A 20,585-nucleotide genomic window follows, 5' to 3' on the forward strand; every position below is an offset into this window, starting at 1 on the left:
AATATTGAAGAACCTTGGTTTTAATTGCTCTAAGTCTAACAATCTCTTAGCGCCCCTTATTAGGTGTTACAATGTACGTACATTATTAGTAAATAAATATTACATACGCATATTTAATAGGCAATAGTTCCACAGTTATGAGGCTGGACTCAAATCAGAGAGAGGTTGTGTTCCCAGCCGATGTTTATAGTCATACTATGAAGTTGAATCCACTTCTTATGTTTACGAAATTGGGCTTTTAAGGAGAATCGAAATATTGGTAATTTTTGAAGATATTACTTGTTATTCTTTTATGAAAAAAGACATTCAGAGACTGATTTGTAAATCTACTGTGCATTCGTTGAAAAATGACGACACATTCTCCACATGGCTTTCAATATGACCGTGCAAGACGATCAGTCATTTATTATATGAAACATGAACGTTGCAATTCTTAGAATATGACACGAATATAGAGAATCTTCATGGAACTACATTATATAAAATAAAACAAAAGAAAAATTACGGTTTCACTACACAACGTTTTCAGTAGGAGCGTGCAAAACTATCAATCACTCCTTTATTTTATGAAGCACGTTACAATTCTTGGAAGAGAACAAGTATATAGAGAATGTTTATAAAAGTTTAGTATAAAAAAAACCTAAAGGACATACTGATTTGTACCTATAAAGGTTAGATTGGTACCAATGATTTAATAGCCGGTATTGCAGTTTATCGCATGCATAAAATATATGTAGGTTTATAGCGTTAACACTTACACAATAGGTTCCTTCTCCAGCCACGATTGAATCAGATGTTGCATAGAACAAATCGATTGGTGTGAATGTAATTCACCGTAAAGCCAATCGAAACGAATGCGTGAGTAGTTCAGATGGTCGATTAGTTCCTAACTCAGCATGCATAAAAGTTGAAGTCTTGATATCGAATGATTTAGGTCAGAGCAAAAAAATATGTAGCAAATCTTTTAGGTATCTAGACCTTAGGTTTAAGAATCTAATCCCTTACCTAAGGATAGGGTGTCACCAAATGTTTTATTGAAACATCGATTTTAGAGAAAATCTAAAAAAGGGGAAGAGAAGCTATCATTGTATCCAAAATGGTTCTGCGACAAACACAAAATTTATGTTTGAGGTTCAAGAACCTATTGTCGTGTGTCCATTTTAATAATGAAAACTTCACAGTTGTCTAGTTACCTGAATACCTATGGTTAAGTTATTAGGAGTAAGGAGAGGAGAAACTTTTGGCTTTATAATGAAACGGTGAAAATCTGACTATACAGACCATCACTCTATTGTATTTCGCATTATCAGAAATGAGATTTATGGAATTATAGATTTTGCTTATTACTGCAATAATATTTAATTTAAGTCATTGTTCGCATTTAGCCGCGCGTACAAAAGATTATCTGTTCGATCCTTATAAAGTAGCAATAACCAGGCTATTGTTTGTAAATTATACCCTCTTATTGTTAAAACAGTAAAGGTCAAATTTACGAAACACAGTATTTTAAGATTAATGTGCCTTTTAGATAACTCAAATAGGTATTTACCATGGTAAGTATTACTTCATCAAATATGAGGCAAAAAAGTTATCCATATTTAGCAATGGTATTTGGAAGTTGAGATAGATCGCCCGCCCAGATCCGCCTCATGAATGGCGTCTTGTTCGCAGAATCGATGACTAAACTTTCCGTTTTGAACCGAAAGCCTTCTGACCTCGTTTGTAATGGCTTTTTCCTCATGCATTGAGGAAAGTTTTGCCCTTAGATTTAGGGGGAATTTAAATAGCCTTGGCATTAAATATAGTGTTAGTATATATATTACTATTCATAAGCTTGTAATACATTGACTTACAATAGTGTGAAGTGCCCTGTAGGTCTCCTCTCCCGATAAAAGTTATGTATCTGGAAATACATATTATTTAACTTAACTTATAAATGTAGCATACAATCAACATATTTGTCATTATAATCATCATTGCACTTCATTATTGACTCACTGTTAAGAGTTATGTGCATTTAATGAAATTAAATATCACGTTTCTCAAACGGTGAAGGAAAAACATTGTGAGAAAATTTTCGTAGTTCTCTACGTATGTGAAGTCTGAAAATCCGCATTATTAGCCTAACCCATCTCATTCTGAGAGGAGACTCGTGATCAGCAGTGAGCCGATTATGGGTTGATAATGATGATGACGGTACCGTCCTCATATTTGGGGGTGGGCTGGTTGGGAGGCTTTTGTTTTGGAGCTTAGTTGCTAAAGTTTTACTGAAAAATTATTTTTACCGAGGATTCGCATTCTATTATGACTAATGCGATAGTCAAGAACTTACTTAATAGATGTTAAGTGTAAAGTCACTTAACATCTATTTAAAAAAGCACTATGTATCTATCGTCTATTCGAAATCTTTATTAGAACGTAGATTGGTTTCAATGTGGTTTAAAAAACGGCAGCACTGTCTTCCATGATATGTAAACAATGCAAGCGTAGACTCAAGTCGTTCATACTCGTACGAGGTGTGAACGATATTAGAAATGATGTAAAAGTGCGACTATATAATTTCAATGAAGCGAGCCGACCGTGGGACGGTTCACACAGGGAGCCGATACAGTTACGCTGTGCGCACAGGGTGCCGAGTGTGAGAAACACTAATCAGCTATAGAATAACATCGTGCAATGTAATTAAAACCTGTGGTGATCAGATCGTTTAAGACATATACATTTTGTATTTGTCTTAGTAGCTGATTTGGTGAATTCAGCATCATCTGATGAAACCATCATCTCATAACCAATATCGATAGTTGTAATTTTATTGGCAGTTTCGATTTTTTAGGGTTCACACAGGGAGGTATGCTATTCGCGCAGGGAGCTGAGAAACAATAATCAGCTATAGAATAACATCGCGTAGTATAATTAAAAAGTGTATTTACAACTTACTTATTTTGTGAATTTAGTATCTAGTAAAACTATTATAATAACCTCCCAATATCGGTAATTCAATTATTTTTTCGTAAACCGCCCCTGTATGACATATGCAAGGGCAGTCGGCAACAGTAGGTACCCTATCAACCTGAGAATAGTAATGACAACAGAAAAAAGCTGTGTTACTTCCCTTGACGAACTCTGTCACAAAAGCCTACTACTTCAAACATGTCATTGTTATGTGTCTACTAGAATAAATCACAATGCTTGAAAATGAGAAATATTTTTTTAAGGCCCACTAATGTTTTTCATTTTGGTTTTCGTTTGTTTGGTTCTATCTAACATTAATCTGCCTGAGGGATCAGGCAGATTAATGTTAGATAGAACCATATTCGAATATTTCAGACCAGATAGGTAAAACGTGTGAACTATTCAGATACTGCGTGTCGAACAAAGTCACGAGTATAAGCTAGTATACAATCATAATGTTCGTGTGCACGTAAAGTCATAATCATGATGATTCACGTCAACCATATTGCAAAAGTTAACTTATCGTATCCATACATAACCATGTTTATCTAGCTTAAAACTGCCATGCGTGGGCTAATTTTATGACTTTTACCTTTTAGTCTCGCGTATACCCATTTTAAAAAATTACCTTGTAATAAAGCTCAAGCTTTTAATATATGCCGTGATAGCCCAGTGGATATGACCTCTGCCTCCGATTGCGGAGGGTGTGGGTTCGAATCCGGTCCGGGCCATGAACCTCCATCTTTTCAGTTGTGTGCATTTTAAGAAATTAAATATCACGTGTCTCAATCGGTGAAGGAAAACGAGGAAACCTGCATACCAGATAATTATCTTAATTCTCTGCGTGTGTGAAGTCTACCAATCCGCATTGGGCCAGCGTGGTGGACTATTGGCCTTACCCCTCTCATTCTGAGAGGAGACTCGAGCTCAGCAGTGAGCTGAATATGGGTTAATGACGACGAAAGCTCAAGCTGTATTAATTCTGAACTATCAAAGTATGTTTGATACTTACCCTGATATGCTTTGTTACATACAAATATTGATTAACATCGTATTTGTCTAAAGCCAAAGGTTATTTTTCATGTATCTTTGTTAAAGGTTAAATTCGTCTAACAATAACAGAGTAAATGGAATATACATTATGTATACATAGATATCGTCCAAGGTAATATAACGAAGATTGGCGTCTATGCGGGCTTTCAAAATTAATTGCTTGTCAATTTTGGCAGTAACTTTAATGGACTGTTAACTAGTCTTTTGGAAACTGGTGCAAAATTCAGACATGTGCTTAATTTTTTATGTTAATAGTAGACGGAATAACCATATGATATTATGATGTTAAGTGGAAAATCATCTCCTAATAAAATCTTTTAAACAAAAGAAATTGAACTTACTTTAAAGATGCATTACTCTAAAAAGCGAAAAATGACATCGTACCTATGTCCTTTCTATTGATCGATTCGAAGGCGGTGCTATGACAAATAGGCTCTTAAAGTTTATTTTGATATTATTTTCGTTATATTTTTTTGTCAAAAAGATTTTATATATCTGTTTTAGTGTTTTCTAAATCTCGTTTATTAATTTCAGTTATTTTAATAATAACACAAAATTACTAAAAATTAAATGGGACTAATGTAGAAGAAACAAAAAAGAATTTTCGAAATTGCTTAAGAAATTACTAAGGTAAAGGTAACAAACATTATAAAAAATCGCTTAAAAAGAGCATATAGGGCATAAGATCTCGTCCTACTATACTTTGCACATTACTCGTCAACCAAGGAAACCAGTCAGTCCGATGAACCAACAATTTCACCCAGCAATATTAACATTGCTTGAATGCTCTTTGACGACAGAATTAAACGTGTCGTAGCAGTACTGCCCCGTAAAAACTCTATCACAAAGAGCGCTACTGCTAAAATAAATGAATCACACGGTAAACGATTTCCCATTACGATAACCAGGCACATTTTAGAATCATTCACCCTGACTTAATCGTTTCCGTTTTGCTTATCTTCAAAAGACGTTACAGCTTGTTTACGTGGTTAAGTGGAAGCTAATAAGCTTTTAAAAAAGTGCAAGTACATTAAAATATTGTGTATTTATGCGTAGAAAATTTTAAAGAATAGACTTTGATACAATGTCTCAATCTCGAAAAGCCTATGTCACTCCTCATGAGTCGGGCTCTTTTATTTGATTAACAATTCCAGAGATTAGCGCATTGTAACAAACATACAACGCTTCCGCTTCTTGTTAGTATAGATAACATTGTTTTAATAATTCAAATTTGTATCTCGGTTTAATCCCGGACTCCCTTTAAACCATTGCAGTACCCTCTCTTAGCACAGGTTTATTGCTTGATTTGAAGCGTTTGAAATTAATTTTAATAGTCTTATGTTATTATCTAATAGTAAATTTGCTTTATTTGGCGCAACATCAAAGTTTGTAACAAAAAACTGTTACGCCGGATTTATATTTGTCTGACGTATCCTGTCGTGACGCATCAGAACAGAATCGGTATCAAACATTTTACACATAAGCGTAAATGCCATGTAAAATGTATGATACCGATTCTGTTCTAATGCGTCACGACACGACACGCTAGACAAATATAAATTCGGCTTTAATTGCTTTTAAAAAGATATGGTTACTACTATAATTGATTTTTAAATAAATTCTCAAATATAATCTTTCATAGTCTCACAGCAATTTCTTTTGAAAAGATGGAGTTGTGATTCAACCCCAACTTTTCAAAAGAAATTTAAATGTGTTTTTAGTGTCTTTTATTGGTTGTCGACTGGTTCAATGGTACAGAAGCTGACCACATCGCTGCTTTACGAGCGCGACATACTTACACTGTGAGTCACAGCGAGAAAGTGCACTCAGCTGATAAATACGTAACAAATTACTATTTTACACGTGTTGTGGGCCCTCAATGTGTAACAAATCACTATTTCACACATATTAAGGGCCCCCAATATACGAGTACTTATGCGACTTCTACAGTAAATACTTAAAGCTATTGAGACGTCTTTGACACTTTCTTATGTGGCACTATTTATTTTCATAAACACCGCCTACATACTGGTCCAGTAGATATCACTTGATATTGTTTTTTTGCATTTTAGCATAGCATAATAAGCGTAAGCGTAGCATAAATAAAGCAGTCAGTCAGTTAATTGTGAAACTTTAGAGTCTTTGTTTTTATAGAATGGACAATCAGCGATACTACTCAAAAAATAAAATATTTTATTCTCTATTCTGACTTTGTATTTATTCGGAGTAAGCCCTGAAAGTATTATCTTTAATTAGATAATTCATTGTAAGTTATAATTCATTGTAGAGAAAAAAATATTTTTTTCTATTTTTTTTTTTAATTCATATTTTATAATAATCACTCAGAATATTAATAGTATTTATTATAATTTAGTATCATTAATACTCTCATTTGACTTTTTGTCAATTACTTAAGTTGTATTTTAATGTAGCCTATGAATTGATAATGTATTCGACTCGAAGGTAGGCCCTTAATAATAGAATAGTTTACTTTCAACATCCCCCATAGTATAGTGTTGACCCATATCAAACACGGTGTATGGGTCATTTGTCAATCTGTTTATATAATAATCGTTCCTTTAGATTTCTCGTTTATGAGTCATTCCGTAACATCGTCGGTCCGTGTTGAGTTAGATGTTTAATTTAAAAGAGGTTGTAGGTATGCGCTGAATCATTTTAAACACCCTCGAAATTTCAAGCAGATGTTGATGTGACAATGTCTTACCTAGTATTTTTTTTCTTAAATTAGTCACCTAATGAATATCTACTTGTAATACCTGTTTTTTAGAATAACTAATGCTGCTGCGGTTTATTTAACCGCCTATGAAATAACTAAATAGTCATTCAAATACCCAATAAAAATAGTAAAAATAGTATCTGAAAATTCGATCCTAACGCATCATTAGTAGATTTAGAAATTTTTGTTGTTAAACTTCTAACAAACTTTCGCTTACTTTTGCGCAGAAGAGAAACAGGCCACTAACAGTATTTAAGTGATAAGAAAATCTATAAATGTTTTTGATTTTTAAGAATGGTATAAAAGAATGTATTTTATATACCCAAATCCAAAACAGATTCAAAACGCTTTTGCCATATGCACGTGTTCCGATAATGAATTCCGTAAATAATACTCGTAGGCCGCTCTAAAACTCTATAATTGGGCTTTGTGTTTTGTTATCTTTGTAAAGACATAAACAAAGCTTTTCTCAATTGAAACGCACAATGCCGGTTTGCGTGCGTTAGAAAGAGATGCGATGTAGCCCACGTGAGGGACATCAACAATAGATAACAAAAAAACTAAGCCTACCTGGAAGGTAAAGGCGCTCGGGTTTTCCGCCCCCGCGCCGCGCCACTACAAGTCAAGTCAGTCTCATAGAAAGCCTTCGCGCAGGCGATCGTATCGGGTGACTTAACATCTAACCAATAGTTCAACTTCAAACCAATAGTTTTCCAGTTGTGTGCTCATTTACGGTGATTTTTGTCGGTGTCTGAGTGGTTTCCTATCTTGGACAGTGACGCAAGTCAACAGTTGTTAATTGCTTCCCGTTTCAACCACCTGCTGCTTCACCCGAACGCGGCCGGTGTCTTCCCGCCGAAAACACCTTTGAAACACTTTACTAGCCAAAGGTGCTAGTAATAAATATAAATAAGCTAACAGTTGGCATATTCTAACGTAGCTGGCGAGCGGAGTGGAATTCAAATGTAAAGTCTACTAGACGTGCGTGGTATACTTATTGCCTTATACGAAGTTGTCGCGATTGATAGAGATATGTATATTTAGCGCGCAGCCATTGTCTCCGATCACGACCGGTATGGTGATTGAATCTAAATGAGGGATCGAATTCAATTAATTCGCCAGGCGAATCGAGTTCGTGTTTAGTGCGAGCTATGCGGTGAGATGATCAAGTTTCGGTACAAGCGGAAGGAGACGAACGATGGCGGGAAAGGAGGGACGGCGATACAGAAGCAGAAGATCGAGGGTTTGAAGGACAGGGAGTTGCTGCCTCCGAAGGATTTGATAGGAGGCTCGCTGGCCGGCGTGCGGCACAACACGCTCCCGCGCTCGCGCCCGCCCTCCGCTGCGAGACGGGACCCACCCGAAACGCTTCTGAGTCAAACCACTTTGTCTCTTTTCAAAGTAAGTGCGCGCGCTGAATATAAAATGTCATGTAAATAATCACATATTTTATGTATAACGATTAATGTTTAATTCATTAATTTTAGAACGTTAGGTCTACCTAATTATAATCTACAATTCAGAATATTTATTACCTTAATGTAATGGCCATTAACTTGTAACGATTACTGTCTTTGTTTAAAATGTGCAATTATACTTGCCTAGCTAACTATCAATTCAAAGTAATTTATTTGCTTTTGTAATTAATGATTTCGTAATTATATTATTGTGCAAGTGAAGCAAGCAGGCATTGACGTGGAAGTTTCATTTTGGTTTTTGCTGCCGTGCGCTGATGTTCCGATAGAACCTGAATGGTTGAAGAAAGATTAAAACTGGTGTAAGAACAAAGCGCGTCAATCTTGATCTACAGATAATACAATGAACGCAAGAGTGCAACTCATTTCCGAGAATGAAAACAGTTAAAATTAGCATATTATCTGTTTTAAATAGATACCCACGTATATTAGTGTATGTACATTGTACACAATAATTATACTCAGGTAGTCTGTATAGATAAAGCTGTGTTGCCCCAGTGGATATGACCTCTGCCTCCGATTCCGGAGGGCTTAGGCTCGAATCCGAAATAAAAAGGTTGTGTGCATTTTAAGAAATTATATATCACGTGTCTCAAACGGTGAAGGAAAACATTGTGAGGAAACCTCACCAGAGAATTTTCTTAATTATCTGCGTGTGTGAAGTCTGCCGATCCGCATTGGGCGAGCGTGGTGGACTAATGGCCTAACCCCTGTCATTCTGAGAGGAGACTCGAGCTCAGCAGTGAGCTGAATGAGGATTAATAATGATGATGAGTCTGTATAGGTATACTAGCGGACGCCCGCAACTTCGGTCCTGTAAAATCTGTTTTTTTAGTTCATGGATTATTCCCGGAAAAAAGTAGCCTATGTTCTGCTCCAAGGTGTACTTTATCTCTACCTTACGGTTTAGCCGTGAAAGGATAACAGACAGATAGACTTACTTTCGCATTTATAATATTAGTACCTATAAATTTATCACAGCTTGCATCATCAGTTAATCTTGTTAATTGGAGATCACTGTCAGAAGTTAACAAGTATAATAATTATAATCACTTAGAATTATGAAATGTTTGATAATTTCAACGTCAAAAATTAATGTGCACTTAACAAGAGCACTTTTTAACCCCTGACGAAAATATGTTTTTAAGTTTGACATGCCTGTCTGTGTGCTGTAACTTCTAGACTAAAATCTTCGTTTAGATAGATACGCTTTTGAACCGTGATGCACATAATAGTATGTAGATACAGATAGGCCTATTACCTAGCTAGACTTGCATCGCTAACAAACTTTTTTAATGGTCGTCTTAAATACGTCTTAAATACCAAGTTAAATACAGTTACCAGTAAAGTGGTGAAAACTTGTGATGCATTGGTCGTTTTTGACCCCCCGGAGGCTATTGTGTCGAAGTCTCCAACGGCAATTTATTTAAAATGTAAAACAAGGCCCGTATTCATGTGGACGATAGCCAAGAGTTGTGCCTTGAATCGACTATTGTTTCCTGAAGCGACATTCGACAAAGCCTACTGGCGTTTTGTAATCATTTAGTTAGATAGGAAACCGTGCACGTGTTTTGCTGTAACTATTCTAACGCAGCTTCGGTCCTATTGTAAATTATTTTAACAGAACTGTCTGATCGTTAATAATATTACAGTGGTGTTTCATCTTTTTTAAACCTTAATAAGTAGTTTAATTTAATTTGTTCAGATTTTTTTTTAGATAAATTATAAGACTAGAAAATACTACAAAAATACACTGATAAAGTTCTCCCATTCTCTCTGGCTATTGATTTGAATAGATAGTAGATAACCGGACAGTTACTTCGGTAATGTCTCTAACTCTGGGTTTAGGCTTTCTTTTGTGAGAATTTTCGGTAGAATGAAATGCTCAATATGTCCGACTCAGGAGTCAAGCCCAACTTCTCGTCATCCGAAGCAGGGGCGTAGCTAACGATATATAAGCTCTATTAATGAAACGGCCCCCCGGACTACAGCGGCCCCTTAAGTGTGAAAGCAAAGATTAGTAAAATTTTATCCACATTCTCTCATAATCTGGTGCTTCCCGGGGAAAAAATCATAAAAAACTGCTAAAAAGATTTTAGGGATTTGGCCTGGCTCGTCTATTAGGCCTTCCAACTAATTTTGATACAAGGGCCCTCCAAGGCAAGGTACGTCACTGATCCGAAATCACATACGCTAACTACTAGACTAAAAGCGGAATTATATTTGTCTGACGTGTCGTGTCGTGCTCGTGACGCATCAGAACAGAATCGGTATCATACATTTTGTATGGCAACCGTTCACTTATGTATCGTGATATGTCGTGATGGCTTCTAATGTGTCGTATACAAAACTAGCTGACGCCGCGCGGTTTCACCCGCGTGGTTCCCGTTCCCATAGAAATATGGGGATATATATAGCCTATAGCCTTACTCGATAAATGGGCTATCTAACACTGAAAGAATTTTTGAAATCGGACCAATAGGTTCTGAGATTAGCACGTTCAATCAAACAAACAAACGAACTCTTCAGCTTTATAATATTACTACAGATGTATGATACCGATTCTGTTCTGATGCGTCACAAATATAATTCCGCTTTAATGAGGCAGTTATATGTTAGGAAATGAGTGTAAATAAGTAACTCGTGGATAGGTACCTACTTATAATCATCACAGGGTACAAAATGTTTGTTTCTGTTCACAATCCCACGCAACAATAGGAGAAGTAGCCGAGTTCTCAGCTTTTCCAGTGTTTTGCTCGATATGTACATTAATTTCCTTATACGGCGTACCTATCTCATGTTCTCTTTGTATCAATGGAAAATGGCATCGTTAAATATGTTTGAATGTTTGGTAAAATAGGAAAATATTTCATAATGTATCTATCTATATCTAATTGTATCATCATCACTTCATAATATCAGCCGATGGACGTCTACTGCAGGACATGGGCCTTTTATAGTGACTTCTAAACATCACGAGGTTTTCTTAATTGGTCCAGGTTAGGTTTCGGCAGTGGCTAGTTACCACCCTACCGACAAAGACGTACCGCTAAGCGATTTAGGGTTCCGATACGATGTCGTGTAGAAACCGAAAGGGGTGTAGATTTTCATTCTCCTCTTAGCAAGTTAGCCCGCTTCCATCTTAGATTGCATCATCAAAAATCAAGGGCTAATTTGTAAAAATAATTGAAAAAAAAAAACGATTTTGAGCCGCCTGCATCCAGCGAATCCTTGCGACGCGTTTGATGTCGAGTGTAGTATCGTGTAAGTAACGATAAGCACTTTAGAAAACACAGTTGTTTTCAAATCACAGACAGACACTTAATAATTCATCGTTAGTAACCCATATTCGGCTCACTGTTGAGCACGAGTCTCCTCACAGAATGAGAGGGATCATGCCAATAGTCAACCACGCTGACCCAATGCGTATTGCCAACTTTACACACCTAGAGAATTAAGAAATTTCTCAGGTATGCAGGTTTCCTCGCGATGTTGTCCTTAACCGTTTGAGACACGTAATATTGAATTTCTTTTAGTTTACTTGTAACTGAAAAGTTGGATGTGCATGCCCAGGACCGGATTTAAACCTACGCCCTCCGAATCGAAGGCAGAGATCATATCCACTGGGCTATTACGGCTCTCTTAATAAACTTAATATAAATACGAAAGGTCATTCATCACGAAATCTCGACAAACGCTTGATGCACAAAGATGAAATTTGGCAGGGAGGTAACTTATAATTAGTAGGTATCCACTAAGAACGGATATTACGATAGGGCCGGATTAAGGAGGTCTAAGGGCGAACGAAGCCGCTGGCGTCCGCTAGTTTTTTATATGTATTGATTTAAATCACGCTTTTACAAAATGAAGTTATTATGATGCACTTGGTTTGACTTGGTTGTCGACAGTGCATTAAGGCGCCGAGCGGAAGGCACGATGCAGTACTACGTCCGCCCGTGTACCGGATAACAGAATATTTTTTATAATTTCACGCCATGCTTTTAATGTCGCATAAATTAAAGGATGCACACAGGACAGATTTCATTTAAAACATACTTTACACATATATGCATTTTTTTTTGGTTTTAACTAAATATATATAATATAATACGCCTGGAATCTGAATGTTATTAAAATGTCTACGTTAAGGCAACTACAGTATTTATTTGGAAAAGCAAATTAAACATAGAATAAAAAAATTCGATTACGTAATATACAGTAGGTCCGTAGTTAGTTACGTACGGATACGGTAGTTACGTAGATACTATTATTTTAAGCGTACAAATATAGTATGAAGTTAAATGAAAGTCTATTTTCAACGCACGAAATTGAAAATGCAACTCTGCTCGAATAAAAACGTCGTGTTTTAAAAACGCTATCATGTCGACAAATACTTGGCAATGCATTTGTTGTATTTTAACGCTTTTTTTAAACGTCCGTTAAAAAACTCTCGTGCCAATGAAGGCTTAGGTTATCAGAATAAAATAAGCGGGTAATTTGGAAGTCATGTCACATTACAATAGATAGCAATGTCGAAGCAACAGAAAGTAAAACAAAATGATTACGACACATACTCGTATATCAAACAAAAAAAAACAAAGCGTAATTTTTTACATTAACGTCTGGGCCGGGTCATGCGGAGCGTGTTTTGGACCTCTATTTTCGTGACATACTGGTTTTGGTAACCATAGACCGATTCAGACGGATTTAAACCTTGATTAATTGTATTAAGTATGAATATTGTGTAAAAGTTTAACAGCTTTCGTGATAGACCCTCTCTATCACTTAGATCTGATTATCTCAATGGTTCGAGTTGTCCGCAACAAAGTGATTGAACTGACTGCTATACACATTGCACAAGATACCAGATTGACAATAATGGAAACAACAATTTGATTAACAATGCAGGCTGATTCACTAACTTTGACATATGTTTGTTGACAAATACGAAATTGATATTCTATGTAACAAATGTCATCCGATATTACTGACAACCCTTTGTGGATAGGTAATAGTAGGTAGTAGATGACATTTCTCAGTTGATTTCAGGTTATTGGTGAATAGGCCAGCTGATTTGAGCTAAATCCATTTGTTCTAGAAGATACTAATTACCCAGAACCTTTGATCCTTTTGTAAGGGGATCCTTTGGCCGTTAACGTGAATTTGGTAGGCCAAATAACAACCGTCATTTATTTTTAATTGAAACAGTCTTACTATTAGTAGTTATAATGTTCTTGTACCAGAATTGGCATTGCTACCATGATTGTCAGTGTAAATACAAACTAAACGCTACATCCTATACTCATCTGAATGGGTAGAGACGACGTGTTCCTAGCATGTCTTGCAAAGCATTGCTTTGTCATAGACTGGTTTTCACTTAAGAAATCTGTGTGTTCCATCGACTAAATTACTTTTTAAAAAAATATTCATCATCATCATCATCATCAGGCGACAGACGTCCGCTGCTGGACATATGCCTCTGGCAATGGAGTTCCAAGCATAATGGTCTCGAGCCACCAGCATCCAGCGGCTTCTTGCAATCTGCTTAATATCCTTGGTCCACCTTGGGGTCGACCAACACTGCGCTCTCCGGTGCAGGATCACCATTCCAGCACCTTGGGAAAAAGTATTAACCTTTGAATATTTTCTTCTTTTCCAGGAGCTATTCGCCCAATTGCAATGGTCGGCAGAGCGAGCGCCCGCGGCGGACAGTCTCCGCCGGGCGTTGGGTGGCGGAGGCGCGCGCTTCCAGCTCGGCTGCATGGCCGACGCGAGCGAATGCTTCGAGCACTTGCTCCTACGGGTGCACGCGCACGTCGCCGCCGGCAGTGGGGACAAGAGAGACGATGACGCCTGCCGGGCGCCACACTGCGTGCCTCACAGGAAGTTCGCCATGATGCTCGTCGAGCAGTCGGTGTGCGGCGCCTGTCAAGCCACTTCGGAACCTCTGCCCTTCACTCAGGTTCGTGCTAGCATAGATGCTTCATATTCATATTTATTCATATTTTATTAGATTAAAAAAAATATAAAAAAGATTGAGGACCCATACCAATAGTTGATGAAGACTGCCAGTGCCTTTTAATCTTGAAAAATACTTGTAATCAATTATTTCCAAAACCATTTATAGGTGAACCTACAAACTTACTACTCGTAGGTAGGAGTCGTAAACCGAGTCGTAAACTCGGTTACACATAAGGTGGGTCATCTTATAGGCTCAATAGTCAGTAATTTGACCGAGTGAAACTCTTAAAACAGAAAGAGGACCGTCATGCTCTGCGAGTTATATAACAGCTTAGTACAAGTACTAAACTTGTTCCCTCACAACTGCGTTCGCTACTGTGTACTTTTAGTGTTTTTCAATAAATTAAATTACCCATGTTTCCCATTTATTTCCTCAGATGGTTCATTACGTCTCTGCAACAGCACTAACCGCACAAGCAGCTCTTGGCGAACACGGTGACAGCTTTGGCCTGCTACTGAAGAAGGCTGGAGGCATGGGCGACATACGTGATTGTCCCGTAAGTATTATTTGCTAATTAATTAAAATGTCTTACTCTTATCTAAATCATGATTATCTATATTCTTGTAAAATCTAGGAAGACGTAGTAGTCTACATATTTCTTTTTCTTTTTTCGCAGAACGCTTGTGGAGCGAAAATACAAATCTGCAGAACACTGATGAATCGTCCTGAAGTTGTATCCATTGGCATGGTGTGGGACTCCGAAAGGCCAGCTGCCGAGCATGTTGCAGCGGTTTACGCGGCTTTGGGGACAGAGTTACGACCGACGGATGCATTCCACGCTTGCGTCGACAGAGCCTGGGCAGCGCGCGCCACGCACCAGCTCGTTGGTCTCGTGACTTACTACGGCAAACACTACTCTACCTTTTTCTTCCATAGTAAACTACGCTTATGGATATACTTTGACGATGCTGACGTCAAAGAAATAGGACCCGAGTGGTCACAAGTAGTAGAAAAGTGCAAGAGAGGCCGATTCCAACCTCTTCTTCTCTTGTACGCCGCAGTAGATGGTACGCCATGCGATACTCGCCACGCTCCTAAAGACGTAGTGCCATTCCCCGCACCCGAGCCACGAAGAGCAGTCACTCCCGCTCCCGAACGACCGATGGCTGGATACGCTAGAAGAGCTGTCACTCCTGGCCCTGATAATGATAGTGATTATGTAAGTAGGAAAGCAGTCGAGAACATGCTAGACGTTCAAGCCAGTCGAAGAGCCCAGTTAGCGAGAAGTCTGAGTACAAGCTCCGCTTCAGACACGCAGGAGAGGCCGAGAGCCCGCAGGGACTCTGGCAATTGGAGTGGAGATAGAAATAGTGCCTCGTCTGCTTCCTCTTCTACGGTGGAAAGTCCATACATGTATCCAAGAGGACGTGGTCCAGGTAGCATCCCGAGTAGCCCGACTAGAAAAGGAGAATTATCTAGCGGAGGTTCTTGCGACGCTGGTTATGATTCCTACTCGTTATCTTCTACTGACAGTCTTCCTCTACAACAAGGCTTAAGACATAACTTACAACTTGCCCAAATCCCAGAGTTAACCACTCGAGGTGACTGCGAAGCGCTTTGTCTGGAAGCGGATAGGTTATTAGAGAAATCGCGCCACGCTGAAGACGCGGCTGATTATGAAACCGCTCTTGTACTTTGTGATGCTGCAGCGGCTAAAGCTCGCGCTGCAATGGATGCACCTTATAACAATCCGCATACAATGACATTTGCCCGAATGAAACATAATACTTGTGTGATGCGGGCGCGCAGCCTCCAACGCCGAATGGCTGGAATGAACAGAGTCACAGAAATTCCGCAATCAGCGGCTGTCAGAAATACTAAGTGTGGCCTTGAAAGTTCACCTACGACAATTGAGATTTACGCCACCTTGCCTAAAAAGAAAGGTTCAGCTAAAAAATCACCAAAAAATATCGAAGACGATATAGATAACCCACCTAGAGAGCGGCCGCCGCGACACAAATCTCGGGAGGAGGAAAAAGTCAGAGAAAAGCGATCAAGAAGTGAAGACCGCAGCCGCGCCCGAAAAGAAATATCTGTAGCTCCAGAAAAGAAGGAAGAACCCACCGAAGACAAAAAAGCTAACAAAAAACAGCATAAAATTCGTAGAAAATTACTAATGGGTGGATTAATTCGAAGAAAAAATCGTTCAATGCCGGATCTAACGGAAGGAGCCGACGCTAATAATGAAACTAAAAACAAGGAGACTCGTGTATCTTCTGTAGATGATGCTGACGTAGGCAGAAGAAAAGCTGAGGACAAGAGTAATTTGAGTGGTTATTTATCTGAAGGACACTTGGAATATTCAGCGGCGAGTGGAACGAATCCTAACTTAGAGAGAAGTAAGCTAATGAGGAAAAGTTTCCATGGAAGCGCTGGTAAAATACTGACCGCTGCAAAAGTGCCTCCACCGCCGCCGCTGCGAACGACTTCTCAGCTTAGCGGGACTAAGTTCGAGTCAGAAGTAATAGAGCACGGTATCCAATCACGACCACAACAACCATTACCACCTTCTACTCAAGGGGAATATTCCTATTCTCACGACAATGAAGAAGACTGTGGCTTTTCGGAACAATACGGGGAAGAACATCAGTCTCTGCCGTTTCTTCCGTCTTACGATGATAACGCTATGAACCACTATAACAATAGACTAGATGATTCCCCAGATACGTCCCAAAATTTTCATACAGTAGTAACTAAAGCTATGATCCATCAAGAACAGAGTCCTGTTAAGAGAGATATTTCAAACATATTGCCCTCTCCGAACAATATTCAAAATCTAACTAACGTGTTTGACAACGGTGTGGATGTTGTCGACTGTGCTATGCCGAGTAGGAGATCGCCACCGATGTTTGAATTACCACCATATCCGAGTCCTATGAACTCTGTCAACCATTCAAGACAACCTAGTGAAGAATTTCCTCCACCCCCACCGCCAATAGTTATCGCACAACAAAACTTGATGCAATTACAAGATGAACTTATTAAATTACACCAACGTAATAACAATAACAATACTGATATGAATAATTTTGGTCATTCATATAATCATCAAAATCAAAATAAAAATCAAATTGACACACAAAATGATTCACTTCTAGCCCAGTTACAAGAAAAAAGAAATCAAATTCTTAGAAATGAGGAATGTATTTCAAAGCTTAATCAATTAGAAACAATTGGCACTCCAGGAGATAATTGGCTTAGAGAATTACAAGCGAAACAAGCGGCTCTGAGATTAAAACGTTCTGGTTCACTCGAATGCCAGCTTTCGAGTACTAATGAGAGCCCACAGCAATCTTTCGAAAATAATAACAATGTAAGAAATATAGCATCCAGATTCGAAACTAACGCACAAAGTATACCCAATGAAGGAGAACGAACTCATGTCGGTTATGTCGGTATTGGAGGTAGTCGTGACGTCATAAACTGTTCTAACCAATCCAATAACAGAATATACGCAAGACGCGCTTCATCATCTTCTATTGATCCAAAGTATAACGACGATGAAGACCAAAAGAACGTACACGGTGGTCTATACGGCGATCGTACAAAGCCTAAGAAAAAGTCAGTCTCTTTCTGTGATCAAGTTATTTTAGTTGCAACAGCCGAAGATCAAGAAGACGACAGTTACATACCTAACCCAATTTTAGAAAGGGTATTAAAGTCGGCTATGAATAAACCAGAATTAACGACGATTCCGCTTCAGACGGATAAATCATCACTTCAAAGAACGGAATCATTTGACAGCCAATCTTCGAGGTCCACGATATCGACGTTATCACAGACATCCTATGTGCCGAACGATGGAGGTCATGCCGACTACTACCGAGTACAAAACTCTTACCCCACGTATGAAATAGCTCAAACAAGGCCACAACAGCAGTTCAATCCTCAGAAAAGCACATCAGTACATGGCACCAACTCACCGGTACTAGTAAACCCGAATCCAAATTTACCAAACACTAATCAGATTTATCAAGCTCTTCCGGCTACTTCTCAACAGAATACAAACAACCCGATACCTTATAATCAACCACCATCTGCATATTCCAATCAAAGCAGCACTAGCCCACCGAACTTTAGCCAAAATCCTGCCAACAGGCTCACACCCACATCGCATAACGCACCCTACATGACTAAACATGTCCCAAATATACAAAGGCCTATGCCGAACTCCTATACGCATCCGACAAATCAGTCGCATCAAATACATCAACCGCCAAACAACAATTACTATCATCTAAGATCGTCACAACCCGCTGTGTCTTATCCCAACTACTACAACCCACCGACCAGTTACGCTAATTCTGATTATTCTAGTCGATACCCCCAAGTGAATAGTACAAATAATTACAACAGCTCGCCCTACCAACGAGTTCCACCTCCACACGGAGAGGTGCCCGTTGAGAACTACAACAATACTTACCAGAAGGTTCCTAACAACTACTATCTTGACAACAACGCGAACAACCAAAATCGCATCAGTGATGCAAGGAATTATACAAATACTCATCAACGCGCTCCAATGTACAACCAACCTCTGGAGAATGGTTCAAGCGCTGAACAATATCAGTATTCTCAAAATGGTTATAGTCCTTATCAGCATTTGCCGCCGCCGAAACAAATACAAAAGAAATCTGTATCCTTTGAACCTGGGACCAAAGGAGGGATGGATTCTCCTATACCACCGCAAATGACTGGAAATTATACAAACGAAAGTCAACCAACGTCATTGATGTCAGGCCAAAAATCGCCTTGTAATTTATGTCGTAAGAAAACTGTTAACCCTCCAGCTATATACTGCCCTGATTGTGATTACTATATGTCAAGGTTCAAACCACGGTCATAGCAGCGTCTATGACGAAATACGAATTAACCCTACCGAATGAAAAGATTTTATAAATAAATATTAGTTAATTAAGAAAATGTAAACAACATAAAAATGCTAACGGAAGATATTAATATACATAAGTATATGATTACAATGAGTTGATAAGAATAGATTATTCGAATTGAAGTGGATACGACTGATCTCAAATAAGCCTTTTAAATATTCCCTTCTCTAATTTAAATTAGATTTTTCCTGCTTGTACAATATAATCTACTTAAGTATTTTTTATATAAGTAAGCTATTTTTGTACGACAATTTAAATACATTTGTTACTCTAAAATTAAAATACATCATTTTTAAATTGTAAGGTTTGTTTTATTTTTCCGAATACATTTACTACTGTAGTTTAAGGTTTTTGTTCATTTTCCGTATAAGCGGAAGGGTGATTTCTCACAAAAGAAACAAATATATAAATATGACAGTGACAGAACCTATGTAGGACAAAAAGTGACCAAGGAAAAAATAGGTTATTGACTATTGTCATTTCTGAAGAGAAAACTGCAATTTCACATGTTTTTTTTTCCTATTGAGCAGAGATATTGGATTACCTTTTACTAATTTTTGCTTTCACACGTATGCGACTCTTGTAGTCCGGGGGCTAGTATCATTGATACGGCTGCTATGGCGATAGCTACGTCCCTGGTTCAGTGGATTCAATTATTTTCCTACAAACGCAAACGATAGCAGATTTTAAGTACGCACTGGTAGCTATAGGTACCTACTATAATAAATTTTGTTAGGTACATTAAAAAACAAAAAAAAAAATGCAATTTAAAATAAACCCAGTAGGTTCTATTAAAATGTAATGAATAACCGGCTAAGTGCGTGTAAGGCCACGCGCAATGTTAGGTTCCGTAGATTAAGATAACACTTTATTCCGTAGTTCACAAAAAATCGATAACGTACCCTCACAATGGTATAGACGATAAACAGTTCATCCTTAGTTTGCATGTAAGGAAGGAACCCTAAACGAAATATTGTTCAGTTTTAATGTACATACCTACTCATGCTAAATTACAGCTTTCCAATAGGTAGGTAATGGAAATCGGGATAGTGGTTTTGGAGATAGTGGCGACATTGCTTTGTACAAACATTCTCTCACCCCAAACTCATACGACTGTAATATTTTCGTAGCTACTACGTAACGGCGTAAATATAATAAAAAGTAGAAAATAATTGTTTCATCTACTTGGATTTAATATAAAATACAGCTATTTTTTTACTGAAATATTAAAAGGTGGTTATAGATTTATTTGATATTGTTACAATTAGTTTTTAAAATGCAAATTCCTAAAAAACATAAAACCCAAACAACAATACAAAAACCTAGAACCCATCGTTTTAAAAAATTAACTTCTGTCAAGTTGGCAATTTCACAGTGTTGCCTAACAAAATTCAATTCGTTATTTTTGGGGAGAATTAAATAAATAAAATTGTTAGACAAAAATTGAGATAAAC

General features: G+C 37.9%; 1 protein-coding gene across 7 annotated transcripts in view; it reads left to right on the forward strand.

The window, feature by feature from the left end:
• Positions 1-19,434, forward strand: part of LOC112053036 (uncharacterized) — a 95,957-nt gene extending 76,523 nt beyond the window's left edge. For 4 of the 7 annotated variants that reach the window (XM_024092301.2, XM_024092298.2, XM_052884712.1 and 1 more), the window contains exons 2-5: positions 7,787-8,143; positions 13,877-14,179; positions 14,616-14,735; positions 14,856-19,434. In XM_024092301.2, the coding sequence (XP_023948069.2) occupies positions 7,904-8,143; positions 13,877-14,179; positions 14,616-14,735; positions 14,856-19,085 (4,893 nt within the window). In that variant the 5' untranslated portion in view covers positions 7,787-7,903 and the 3' untranslated portion in view covers positions 19,086-19,434. The remainder of the gene's footprint in view (positions 1-7,786; positions 8,144-13,876; positions 14,180-14,615; positions 14,736-14,855) is intronic. The other 3 variants (XM_052884711.1, XM_024092303.2, XM_052884713.1) reach the window with 2 other exon arrangements.
• The last annotated feature ends 1,151 nt before the right edge of the window (positions 19,435-20,585 follow it).

Source organism: Bicyclus anynana, chromosome 12, assembly GCF_947172395.1.
Source record: "Bicyclus anynana chromosome 12, ilBicAnyn1.1, whole genome shotgun sequence".
NCBI lineage: Eukaryota > Metazoa > Arthropoda > Insecta > Lepidoptera > Nymphalidae > Bicyclus > Bicyclus anynana.